Source organism: Thermochaetoides thermophila (genome assembly GCF_000221225.1).
Source record: "Thermochaetoides thermophila DSM 1495 unplaced genomic scaffold scf7180000011816, whole genome shotgun sequence".
Classification (NCBI taxonomy): domain Eukaryota; kingdom Fungi; phylum Ascomycota; class Sordariomycetes; order Sordariales; family Chaetomiaceae; genus Thermochaetoides; species Thermochaetoides thermophila.
In genome coordinates, this window is record NW_006383032.1 from 101,422 (window position 1) to 115,269 (window position 13,848).

At 48.1% G+C, this 13,848-nt stretch overlaps 2 protein-coding genes across 2 annotated transcripts; both read right to left on the reverse strand.

The window, feature by feature from the left end:
- Positions 1–2,568: 2,568 nt before the first annotated feature.
- Positions 2,569–3,648, reverse strand: CTHT_0021420 (uncharacterized protein; the record flags this gene model as incomplete). Its single annotated transcript, XM_006692549.1, has 1 exon — positions 2,569–3,648. The coding sequence occupies one exon, from the start codon at positions 3,646–3,648 to the stop codon at positions 2,569–2,571; it is 1,080 nt and encodes a 359-aa protein (XP_006692612.1).
- A 6,976-nt stretch (positions 3,649–10,624) lies between these two features.
- CTHT_0021430 (uncharacterized protein) lies at positions 10,625–11,130 on the reverse strand (the record flags this gene model as incomplete). The annotated part of the gene is made up of 3 exons (XM_006692550.1): positions 10,625–10,689; positions 10,752–11,036; positions 11,109–11,130. 3 exons carry the CDS (start codon positions 11,128–11,130, stop codon positions 10,625–10,627), a joined length of 372 nt encoding a protein of 123 aa, XP_006692613.1.
- Positions 11,131–13,848: the final 2,718 nt, after the last annotated feature.

Sequence of the window (13,848 nt, forward strand, 5' to 3'; positions counted from 1 at the left end):
ATCGCCCCAACAACCGCGCGGCCATCTTGACACTGTTTCCAACATCATGTTCTCGGTCGCTGCGGCTCTCCTATGCTTTACTTTGGCGGGCATGGCTTTCAGTCCAGAGTATCGTACTCCCATCTGAGGCCGTCCTGGATCGTTCTGTCTTTTTTTTTCAAGTAGCCAGGCGCCATGAAGGGCTGCGACCGCTAAGTCTGCCCCGTCCCCAGTCGTTTCTGTCGCTTCAAACGTAGTTGTTTCCCGTGGACATCTCACTGACAGCTGCGAGCTGCTATCGCGCTGAGAATGGATTCATCATTCTTTTTCTATGTGAACACCTCTGGCCCACTACACCCCAATTGAACTAAGATTGTCATGTGTACCTAGCCTGCTCTGACACTCAGTATCCTCTTTTCTGGGATTGGTTCAACATCATATATACCTCTCCGTGTCCTCCTTCTCGTCACTTTTAGGCTCTTCTACACAGTACCAAGCTTCATCCACTGCCGCCGCTATCTTTGCAGTCACGACTCCGTTTTTCTTGAATAATCTCGATCTATCATCATTTGTCTCCTGCGCTCTAGTCGTCTTCTGTATGGTGCCCTTCAAGCCGCGTCTCGAGCCAGATATGCGACGATCCCCGAAGACGCAGAAAATGCTGCTGGTCAGCTTGACTTTCTTGACAATCACGAAGTCTGATAACAAAACTGATGTGCTAGAGTGGTAACTCAGCACTCAACCTCTGTTGGCAATTGCCACGATCCTACAGGGTCACATTTCCATCAGGTAAACGGACAGTTCGGATCAGTAGTTCTCGTCGGCATTATGGAGGCACCGGAGTCTCAACTTTTCTTTTCTTGGGCAAACTATTCAGCAAAACACTTAAGTCATTGGCTCCCTGCGCCTGTTCTGTCCTTTGGTCCCTCTCCACTCTTCCATTCTTTTCTCCTCTCACTTCCTCAGCGCCTTACACCCCTCCCTTACTCCAACCCTCTCCGAAAACCACACCGAACTCCGTATTTGCGGTAAATTATCCAGTTGAGTCCTTTCGTCAATTTGGAGCCTCCCAAGTTTCAGCATTTCTTGATCGCCACCTCTTGGTTTCGACGCGTGGCATGCCTTCGCAAGCGAGAGGAATGAGACTATCGTGGAGGATTTCTTTGAAAATATCCATGAGAGATTGGTCAAGTCCTTTCTGACCGTGAGTGGAGCTCGGATTTGCCAAAATGCGGAAGAAGTCATGCAGATGTGGGAATCGATTTATTTCGGGGTGTGTAAAGCAGAAGGGACAAGTTAAGTGCGAGCATCCTAGCCTTTTGGAGGGACCTGAAAAAGTTGAGGCAGTTTTTGCATCAATCGGTTAATGGCACAGTTATGAAGGGTGTGTTAAAGATCTGGGGTTCTCGGTCACCGGCTGGATGAGCCGCGGGTTCTGTTGTCGAAAGGCAATTTGGGACCCGAAGACACTCAAGATGACGGACATCAGCTGACGTCCGATGTGGGATTTGTTGACACAGGATTGCAAAAAGTCGAGGTGGCTGTTCAAACCCCGCGATGATGGCCTCGTTCAAGTTGAAAATTATGGCGTGCCGTTCTTGACTGATGTGTCAGCGTCCAAGGATATCTGTCGACACCAGAATACAAGTCTTCACGGTCTTCCTCTGAGCCCAACAACCTTCATCGCACTCAAGGGGGCCATTCCCATCCTCTCAAGCCTGTTCAGTGTCTGCCATTGGCAACGTCCTCTATCCCAGCCTGCCTATGGTCATGTCACAGAAGGCTTCGCCTACAACGAAGAGTCCGACATATCTTGGGAAGATAAGCGAGACAGGTTGCACTTTGTTGGTTCGACCCTAGACGTCAGGGTCAACAGTGTCGACTGGAGGGTATTCCACCATCAACGTTTTGTTGCCCTTTCAGGGATTAAACACCGAGACCAAGTACCGATACCCCCGGCGAAAGCCAGACGGTACTCTTCACGCTGTAGCAGACCAAACTTTCCCCATCAAGCAATTCAGCGTATTCTTTACGGATGTCATCCAGTGTCATCAAGACAAATACATCACTCAGGAGTCGTTCTTTGACATTTATGAGAGAAAATACTAAGGTGCCGCCTCAAGTTGAAGTTGGTCTTTGATATATGAGAATAGAATCAGTGGGAAGACTGTGAAGTTGCATTAATCGCGGTCAGCTGTGCTCAAGGTGACAATGCTCAGGAAACTGCATGATGAGAGGCTCGTTCCGTGGTTGCACCACATCCCAGTTAATTTGGAAATGCGGAAACTGTCAAGGATAGCTACGTGGCTGACAAGTACCTATGAAGGGAGACGAGTTGCGAGAGCTGTCGCTGAGCAAGGCCTACAGCGGGCTCTCAAAGCACTAAGGGAAGAGGATAGAGCGGTCTGTGTGGACCAGCTGTTGTTGGAGCTTGCTAAGATACAGAAACCCGACAGACCCGCGTTAACGATACCACCAAAACTGTCATAGTCAAAAGTTTGATGTCCAAGATAAGTACAAGAAGCAAATTGATACATGTATTCAGGTGCTATTCCGAGTGCTCTAATTACTTGTTTCCTAGCCACCTTCTCATGAGCAAGTGCACTCCCAGTTGTGCCTGATCAATGCCAGCCTCCACGGAAGAGCATTATACGGGAGGTGAGAGAAACTCGGGTCCATCCCCTGATACAAGAATTCGATCCCGCACGGCTCGATCGTCAGCGTCTGGTCGACATGAGTCCGGACGATCTCGCCATGGCTAATGCTCTTCGTCCAAGCATCAACGCCCTCCTCAAACACGACATTATTTGACCTTGCCCAAGCATTATCCTCCTCATGTGCAAGCGGCGTCCACGGGCCCTCAATCTTGGATGACGTCCAGGACCGGAACCAGCGCTGCTCATCTGTGCCAATGGCCTCAACCAACAGGAGGTACTTCTGATCCTCCCTAGCACCCTTGACGCGATAGATGCATGAAGCCTCGAAGAGTCTCCACCGATCTGGATCCGACATCACGATAACCGGCTCGCTCATGCCTTCAGGGAAGTCCTCAATATTCGTCTCCGACCGGTACAGCTGCCCGTTATCGTCCGACGAGAACAGATGGCACAACTTCTCGTCGCAAATAACCCACATATCCACCCAGTAGTAAGGTCCAATATGATCCTTGATAATTTGTGGCATCTCGGGGTAGAACGTCTTCGGCGCAGTCCACCCCGCTGGGTTCGAGATATCCGGGTTGGTCGAGTACGCGGCGTTATCGTTCTGATAGACGAGGTACCACAACTTATGAGGCTCGAACCAGAAGACCTGCGGCGCGGCACGATACCCTGGTCCGAGGGGAGCCTGGTCGAGGTAGAAGAATTCGGCGTTCGGGGCCTCCTCCCACGAGGTGAAGTTCATGTAGACCAGGTTGTAGCCCTCTTCTTTGGCGGTGCTGGCGAAGACGTGGTAAACGCCGTCGTAAAAGATTACGGAGGGGTCCTTGATGCCAGCGAGGTTGCGACCATCGTCTTTGGGGCCGATGAGCGGGCCGGTGGAGGTCCAGGACCAGGTTGAGGGGAGAACGCAAGTGTTGTTCTTCGGAGGTGAGGTGCAGGACCTACGGTGGAGGGAGCGCGCTGTGATGGCGCTGGGGAGGAGGGCGAATAGCGCGATGGAGGCCTTCATCTTGAGAGTTCGTCAGGGGGAGGGGGTGGTCGCCTTGGGGTTGAGGAATTGAGAGCGGGCTAACGACCAGATGATCTTAAAGTTCTGGGACGACGGAGTTCATATACTGCTGCCCCCGAGGCCCCTCCCTAGGACATATATCCCTCCGACAATATCAATACCACCAAGAGTCGTATAAGAACCGTCCATCCTCTCAGCAGGTTGACGGCGGCTAAAGATCGTTCCTGCATTTTAATATACCCAGAAGGGTCGAGGGCATCCTAGGCCCGCTTATGCGCTCCAACCAGGTTTTCTCCCCTTCTTTGCTACCACGTCATCTTTATTGCCGTCAACTTTAACTAAGGGATGTAACCTCTCGTCAAGCCTGCCGATTGGTGCGCATGTGTCAGATCTAGCGATCATGATCTACCGTGGCGGAAAAAGTGATTGCATTGTGGTTACTACAGTTCCCTGAGCCACGGAGCGGGATGTAACCTTCATCGTGTGGTGCCCGGTGGTCGGGTTGCATGCGATTTAACGTCACGTCGGTTGGGGAACAGGCAAAGTCAAGAGTTACATTGCTGTTTTAACCCATTTAGCAAGAAGACCTTCCTAGCTAACATGGACAGTACATGTCTTCATCAACTGTGGTCCTACCGTAGGCTATGCCCAAAGGTTATGACATGTTTATATAAAGAAAAAGAGACTGAAACATGCAACGACAAAGCCTGATCTAGAAATATCTTGTCAAGCTTGCTGCTAGGCATACTTAAATCCAATACAATATCACAATTCCCCGGACAGGAAAAGCGATATACGAGCTCTATTTCACCATCTACAGCAACTCCATCTGAAGGCCAGATACAGCCATCACGATTTTGATGGTTTAGCAGAATCCACCTCTCCGTTCTTATCAAGCTCCATGCTTGGCCTGATGTTAGGCCTCTGGGACGTGATATTAAACTTCTCCATCGTATACTTCGGCTGTGTTGTCACAATGCTTTCCTTACCCCTCTCATTGGCGACAAGTATGCTCGAGGCTGCCAGCGTCGGGCATTCGCCTATGGCATGTGCCGATTGTACGGACAACATGCAAGTATGCTTGACTGCATTAGAGGCTTGTTCATATATGATTTAGTCGTCCTTGGGCAGCTGGTCCGATTGTTGAAGCCCCTGAAGCTTGCGGCATTATTGGCTCCTAACTTGTGAAGTTGATCCAGAAGTGGCTTTCTTTAGACTGGCAACTACAGCCTCCGAGTTCTCTCATAGTCGTCATTTTTGATCGTTTTGACCGTTAAATGCTCTGGCTGTTCTGAGTTATCTGGGTGGTGGGGAGGGAGGACACAGTATTGAGCTTAACCACAGTACCAAGATTGCTGTCACTAATTTCGGGAAGTGATGCTGGTAGGTTGGTTGAGACCGTGGTGGAGTTTGCAGGGCTGATGTATCTGTCAGGAGAGTTAGCGTCAAGTCTTGCTCTACCAACACATTAAAATATCCAATTTCATATCTTCATACGGCCACTTGGAACATTCCTGACCTTGATGATAGCATTCGTAGAAGTACAATCAGCAAACATCTATTCGTCTTTGCTTCAGCGGTGATAGAAATTGAGGGCTTATTTCAGGTAATCTATCTTCATAACCTGGACCCCAAGTCAACAGCCTTTCTAGTGTTGATGACATGTATTTTAGTTAGGGGACCTATGGTGTCCCAGTCTGCTCAATTCTCTGCATACCGTGCATCTATGGAAGCTGTTAGAAGGAGCTTTGACATCCGATTGTACCAATTCGTATGCATAACAAACTCATCCCTTAAGCTGCTCCTTGCCAGTTAGATGAGAGGTGTGGCCAGCAGCAATCATATCGCCAGTTTCTGGGTCTGTTCGAGATTGGGTGTTAGTTTGTGACCCGAAAGAGCCGATATGGAAGCTCATGGCACTGGGGGAGGTATGGGCCAAGGCTGAACGAGCATGAAGACACGGGAGCTATATTGATCAACAGAACTGTGTATCATGGGCCGTATGCCGACACAGTCGTGACTTCAAGCAGTTTGTTCTTGATCACAAACATAGTTTTATACTTTCAGACTACATGTACTTACAAGCTAGCTGACTTTGTCCGTGTTAAGATTTGGCCCCTACCTTACCTGCTCAGCGATGTGAGGTATCCATTCTTGGCATGTTTGCAGTCATACTAAAGGCAGAATGAAACAGAATGGCTGAGTTAACAGGCGTTCGTGATTTTTCCGCAAAAGAATCATTCATGTTCGCTCACCTGCTGGGTTTGCACCTGATAATATCATAAAATATGTTACAAGATGTGCTATTGACTCCCAGTAACCGCCATGGATATGACTGTATGACGAGAGACCTCGTTTATGACGTAGCCAATGATTGAATGAGGTTAAGCCACAAGGCATACTAAAGGACTTTCAAAGCTTCATCTCATTGCCTCGTTAAATATTCAGGTGGATCTATAACCGTAGAAACCACCTGGACAATGCCGAATAGCCAAGTTCAACTCAAGGCGGCTTTACACTTTGCGCATTTCCATCTTCATGTTCAAACTTCTTGGCGCTGATTCCCCTTATGACAGCTGACATCAAATTCATTTTATCAGGATGTTTCCTAAAACCCGATATCCAAATCTCCCTCTATTATTCCCAACAGAATAATCCATGAACGATAGCATTCCCCAAAGTTCCAAGTTGGCTAGGATCCTACGCAGCAGCGCTCATCTTTTCCGTGACATACTCGGGATGAACGGTGTTTTTGGTTACTTCCTCTGGAGGAGGCTGCTCAGCCTTCTTCTCTTCTTCGCCAGAGTGTATGTTTACTGGCTTAGGCTCTTTGCATCTCTGGTTTTGATGGTTCGTATCTTGTGTGTATTGGCCATGGTGACCTAGATAGAGACTTAAGAAGTCACATACTTGTGATAGTTGTGCTTTGTTGCTGAGAAAGCTCTTGTAGCAAGAATGCTGCGATGGTTTTCTTGGGGTTGATGAACCGCTTACAGGGAACTAGTTCTACGCTCAACCACAAACCAAGACTGCTGTCGCCAACCTTCCAATACTCTGAGCGGCAATGCTAATATAAAAATGACGCTAGAGGAGTTGAGAGGGTAGTAGGACGAAGAAAATCTGTCATTATACTTTTCTCTCTGGTTTATTGAGTATTTTTATGTTCTGCAATAGGTAAACTGCGAGGGCGCCTAATGTGACTAGGTAATTAAGCTTTGTCAAACCCCATCTTTGGCTCACAGACATTATTGAAGACTCACTGCAATAGCTCAACCTCCGCCAATACACAAACATCTACAAGAGAGTAGTATGTTTATTTCAGTTTAGGTAGCACCAGTCATGTGGCTTGCAGCAAGCTCTCGGCTAATGATACAACAACGATTGCATCTTGCGATTAAAAGAGATCTAGCCAGAGTGAGTGTCAAGGAGAAGATTTTCCAGCTTCGTTGTATTGCTTACTGCCTGAAGTATTAAAAGCAAGTAGAGAAGAGGACATCAAAGAAATAAAGAAAGAGAATAGAAAAGCTCAACTGATGCCAGAATCCCACTAGTTCCTTAGCTAAGCAAACTTGCCTATAAGTCACCTTATATATCTGGATGGGCTCAATCTTCTTCGCAAATAGTGCTCTGTTTGCACTGCCGAGACCCATGCTTCCATGTCGCTGACCCCTACTGAGCGACACAGCCCAAGAGAAACTCAGTTGCGAAATAAACATCCGTAGATCCTTATTGAATTCATTGGGGTCTCATGCCGTGCAACAATGTGCATCTCCGCTCACTATAGTAGAATGTCCCGTCATTGGGCTTCTTAGCGAGAATCATACTCTGTCGAATACTAGCATTTGCTCAGCGCTGAACCTGATGAACGTTGGTGAACAGGGTTGCTAGGGAGTGTCATTCCAAGATTTGAAGGCTCTTGATCCGGGACGCAAGATCGTCATCTGCTACATCAGCATCTCGTTAATCCTGCACCAGCAGCGTGACTCTCACCTTGTTTATCATCAAATTGGTTTGGATGCTTGTCTACTGGCACTGGTTGGGAGTGTTGGAGTTGCGGACTTGAGAGCTTAGCATATTTCGCGCACGTGTTGGCCTCCTGTTGAAGATTTGGATCCTCATTGGCAGTTTTTCTTGCCTTATTCGACTCCTCACACTTTGCCTTAACCTGTTCTTCATATACTTTCTTTGCCTCGCGTAGGTAGTTTATAGTTGGGCCTGCTGAGATCAAATATACGCCCGTAGACTGGGCAGTTTTATAGGCTGAGGAAGGTTCTAAGCTCTCTTCGTTGGTCGTGACTGGCTGGAGAATCTCAGAATGGTCGGCATAATCTGATGTTCTACGATCATGGCTGTTAGCTCATTTACGTGTGAGTTCAAGATGGTGCTTGAAAATATAACTTGGTAACCCACAATATTTTCTGAAAGACTAGAAATCTGGCTGTTATGAGACGAGATATGTCGCCGATCAGAGCTTGAATACTCTTCGCATACATCTCTTGGTTTCTAAGCAGCAAATTTTTTCTGTTGTGCTCGTCGTCTAGTACAAACGGAGCGTCAGTGCTTGCTCGGATAAACCTGTACAGTCTCCTCTATAGAGATCACTGCGATCCTTACTTACCACGTATTAGATGGGTCCTAGTAATAGCCTGTTTAGGGATCTTATGAAGAAATATCCACTCGTTCTGGGAGTGTTTATGAAACGCCAAAGGTCCCGGCCAAACGCTTTTCAGAGAGTCCATCTCCAGTACAACACATGACGATGGGAGAAGGCGAGATTCTATAGTGTGAATTGCAACTGGTGGCTCCCGCGCCCAAGATCCATGACTGGCAGCCTTCTGGGCCCAATTATAGGCATGCTTCTAATCAGAAAAAACGGAGAGGAAGCAACTAGGTTCCTTACTCCCCCAGAAAGCGTGATTGACAACAGCACGCTTCAACTCTTCTTCGGTAGCAATCACCCGCAAGCTGTCGACTGCAATGAGATCCCGGGTAAAAGGGTGCTCCCATGACTGGGTATCGTAATGAGTTACTTTCCAGAAGAATCTTGGCCGCCGCTGTTTGTGGGCGTTGTTGACCGACGCAAGGTAAGGGGAAATATCCTGTTGTGTTGTCATCATCGTTTATTGACGTAAAGTTCGAACTGAGAAATGCTAGATGGCGAGCAAAGCGGATGTTTAAAGCCGACAGTGGCAATACTCTCCAGTTCACAATCCAAGTATTCATGTGGGCTGATTGGACTTCGTATCCTTCAACATTGTCGTGAAGCGCCTTCTTATATGCCTTCCTCGCTTGGGCCTCCAACTTCCAAGTATCCATACTGATTGCCTAACTGCAAATGATGCATTGCCTCACGAACAAAAGAAGTTCTGGGATCACAGGTGCCTGGATATCAGATCCGAATGTGGCTGGATTGGTTACCTTCGCCGCTACACTGACAGCAGTTGCACTGGATAGCCCAAGCTGCCTAACTTAGCCGCTTATGTCGCGGTCAATATCACGGGCCGCAGGATATGGCCAACGTGTTGGCTGCGCCACAGACACTTTTGCCACAGTACAACGCAATTTTTGGTTGCAGAGCAAATGTGTTGAGCGAAGTTCCGAGTGCCGATGTTTCTTAACAGAGTTGGCTGATTTATTGAGCAGGCTTACAGACTAGCTATCTGGTAGTTATCAATTCCGTGGTTCAACGAAACGGCAGTCTTGCTAGAGTTCAAATCTTGAAATTATTCAAGGCCAGCGAAAAACCGAGCTCGGTAATAAATTGGGATTGCTGATGCAGTACACTGATGTGCAACTGAGATGTTCAGTCCGGACAAATGTGATGTGTAGCACAATGTCCTGCCCCGTTGAAACATTGACCAAAAGTTGAGCATTTTATCCATCCCCTTCGATGACAAGCTCATCTATTTGGCTTGTAATGGCTTTGACTTAGCTATCGCTTTGGTCTCTCGGAGTCTTTTTACAGAGAAATTTCAAAGCTTATCTCCGATTGCGGTCCTCGTGGATTTCAGGAGGAGATCCTTGCTGAGACCAAACTTTCCGCGAAGTAACTTGCAAGTCAGTTCTTCAGATTCTTCAAATATAAACTAGGTTAAAGGACGACGCATAATCTGGGAGTTCTAAGGTGTCGGTCATCGCAATGTAGATCCTCATAGGTTCAAGGATCCTCCGGCTCCTGGCCCGGTTGCATGTACCCTGTTTGACACGGTGGACATCAAATAGCTAGGGTCTCTGTTGTGCTAATCGAGATATTTTAGGATTGAATCTTTAAATCATCCACCCTTTCGAACTGCCGATTGTGGTCTCAAGCAAGCGCATTTCATATGTGAAGGAACTGATATGCAAGAAGTAGTCTGTGTCCTCAAACGCACGACCCTATAAGGTTTCTATGGAATGGAGTCCGGTTTTAGTTTATAGTCCCAAATGTTCCTGAAACTTGGAAAACCACAGGGCTTGCCATTTCCGTAATGCTTTTTATTGAAGGTAATGTCTTGCTGCGTGACGATGTAGCTCTTCTGTTTATAGATACAAGAAACGATAATTCCGATCATTACATCATATAGCAACTTAACAATCCGCAACCCTTGAAATAAAGCTAGTCGAAAAACCCGTGTTATCAGTCGCTATAGCTGCACGTCTTAGTCTGTTCGTTGCCTAGCCCATCCGGTTGATGACACAGATATGAACCTAACGGCATGCAACAAATGCAATCTGTCGCCAGTGTTGACTAGTTCGGAGCTTAACAATAATTCATTTCTTTTTACTAAACACTAATCTCTCAGTAACTTGCTATAGAAATTTGTGACGCTGGCACATTATCTACATGTAACAAGCAGCGAACTGACGCCTAAACAGTGAGCCTATTGACGATAGACAACCCTGTCGTTCCCTCCGGAGTGTTAGAAAGTAGTTAACATGTGGATTGCCTTTCCCTCTTAGCGATGGCACCCGCGATGAAGGTCTTTGTTTCCCGCTTTTATTTAGCACTGCTTCCTGGAGAATCTCCTGTTGCCTCCTGCTGCTGCCCAGCACGATCTTGCTCTGTTCACGCTCATGTTAGCTCGAGCCATATTACCGCAAAAAACCTGCGCAAAGGTGCTTACCATCTCCATAACTTTCCGGAAGAACCTGAGCTTTCTGTTGGATATGAACGTCAACTTGAGTCGAGTTCGTTGAAGGAAGAGTTGCATTAGCATCGACTGTCCTCGACTCTTGGCTCTGTCTGCTGGAAGACGCAATTGCCAATCCCCGAATATCCTCTTCTACCTCTTGGATAGAGAGCTTTTGTCGAGCACCCCATGGTTCAAGCAGCTGGGGATTGTCCCGGATCGCGATCCTGATATCCTCGACCAAGAGATCCTCTTCGAGGTCGCAAATATTTCCGGTTACTGTGGGAAAGCAACGTTAGAATATTTGCCCTGTCCACCTTGATTCGTAGTTAAAAAAGGTCCATCCCTTACCCGAAATCGGCTTAAAAAGCATGACTTCCTTGATTGCGTCCCTCGGAATCCGATGAAGGATTATCCATTCATGACTCCCAAAATTGTAGTTAAGGTTTAAGCTTTTTTTTGAGAACTCTCATGGATAGAACAACGCAATCATCGGGCAGGCATGACGTATCTATGGTGTAGATCTTCACGGGCGCATCGATGGTTCGGCCACTGGCCCAGGACCAGGCAGCCTTCAAGGAGTCAAAGGTTGACATCCAAGGACTGGGGTTTCGAGAATACCAATCGATATGGTCTTTTATAGACTGCGTGAAATCATCCTCCTTGTCGGTAGCGCGAGATCTTTTGCGTGCAACCATATCGCCGCGATTATGGTCACCTAGAGCGTCACGCATGACCCGGGATCTTGTTCTAAGGTGAGTAACCCTATACAGCTTCTCAGGCAGTGCCACATCACTAGAGTAAATATCCAAGCTCCAACGCTTTTCAGAGCACATTGTAATATCAAGCGTAATGGACAATTCCTGTGCTCTCAACCCCAGTGGGATTGTCCTGAGATAGCTGGATTGAAGCGATGATCTTGAAGAGTCGAATCTATACCACAGCAGAAGCTAAGGGCAGAGCTGTGAGATGAAGTTGATTGAGCAGCTGCTGGACGAGCTCTCTTTTTAGCATCGAGGTTTAGGCACTCCATAGTCGGTAACATGGAGCATTTATGCCTTGCCATGAGCCAAAACAACCGCAAGGCGATGCAATTGCACAGCAATGCACCTTTGGACGTATCTTCATGACGTCAGAGGTCATAGTGTTCGTTGCAATGACTGTGCATCAATAAACCGTTGGTTGTATTCTCCCCGGCATTTAGCTCCCAGCAGCATTGCACTTGGTTACAGAAAGGCCCAACCCGAGGCTTAGCGATAAGCCATTATCACAACTGACATTCTGAAGCATCAGGTGATAGTCTATTTTGGGGAAAGTACGAAGATTTGTATGTAGATATGTTGGTTTAGGCCTCCGGGCTGGTTGAGGCTGGATGTGGCAGTGCTCGGATTTCCTATCTGGGGCTGGGAAAGTAGGAAGCCTGCGGCCGTCCAGGCAAATTCAATCGCAATTCCAGTTCGTATCACCAATGAGAATTCTCGGCCGTGCCCACGACGCCGGCGGGAAAAAGGTACATATGCATTGGCTGGTTTGAGCTATATACACGCGGAAAACCCCGAGAAGGGGAAAACCAGTGTGTGTATCCGTGAGATAAAGTGGTGGTGTCTAAAAAAGGAAATGAGTACAAACAGAAACAAAATGAGTTAGGAGGGGAGAGTGTGAGGTATGTGGATGTCCAAACTAGACGGTTCTGGTTCTGGTTTTACGTTGTTAGGGGGTGCGCATCGTTCGAGAATGTAAGGTCGCGGCGCGTGAGAGCTGGGGAGGGCGTAGGATGGGGATGGCTTGTCTTGTTTGATGGTCTCCGGGTGAGCCGTAAAGTTCGAGTTTGTAATTTTTCTATTCTCAAATAGTTTGCATGAGTGCCAAAACACCCTGGGTGTCTGGGCGGTCGGTATGCGGGGAAGTATGTAACCTTCTCCATAGTGGGTAGCCCGGAGATAGAGTTTGCACGCGATTCCGCCATTTGTACTTTTCCCGGTCTAGCAGGTTATATGGGTGCAGTCCAGCAAGCCGCCATAGCCATGGCGTTGGGATGGTACGCCGAACCAGGAAGAGAACCTTGAGGGCCGCATGGGCAGCTTTGGACAAGGCCTCCCGAACCGCTCCGAGGCCGACGGGTATCAGCCGACCCCTGGCCCCGACCCTAGAAGGGCCTATGTCAAGTAGAACTAAGCCATACATCAGTGAAGGCACCACTGCCATGTTGAAGATGGTAGGTCCAGATTGGAAGGGAAGCCATTAGCTTTAGTGTTGGAGAGTCTCTTAATTAGGCCCACCACGGAGGCAGTAACCGGCGCTCTCGAGGACGCCTGGGCCAAGGGGCTCAGTTTACCATCTAAAACTATCGTGAGCCACTTCACTGAGGTCTTGGGGGCGAAATGTAAGGTCGCCAGACAGAAGACTAAGCTGATTCTGGTTCGCTTTGTGTCGCTTCGAGCCTGCTCTATGTGGGGGGATGTACAGGGACGTCTGTTTTGTTGGGGTCTACTCGGAGACCGAGGCCGCCTGCCTTTTAACGTAAGGATTGACCGCAAAGGGTAGCTTGGAACGCTAGTTGGGTCGGCCTTGGCTCCAAGAGAGCTGCAGGTGGTCATCCAATGTACATGAAATATGAACCTTGTTGGGAAGGGATAATGATGGGTAAAGAATATAACACAAAAGAGTATCGGCGATTGTGGGGGCCCTTGCGGCAGCCCAGTGTCCGAGTGAAAACTAGATCGCGCCCACCTAAAGAAGAAGCGACGCCTCTCACAGAAGGTCGTTGTCTGCTCACAGATGATTGGGGCCATCCCTTGTCAATTAGGACCTCATTAAGTAGTTGATGTTGGACAGAGAGGTAGGCCGGGTCCATGTCGAGTATAATCAGGAAGCCCGTGATATCTTTGGCGTGATCTGGTCTCCGTGGCATGGGCAAGGGCCTGGACAAAGTCCGAGCGGATTTTGAAGGAATAGCCCCGGCGACACCTAAGCGGATAACGCCTGATAAGGCTGCGGCCGAAGTCACTCTTCTCGTGAAGAGTCTCTGGACACCTTTTCTAAAGACGAACAGTAAGGTAATCGGCCGCCATCCTTTGTAGGATCGGGGGTC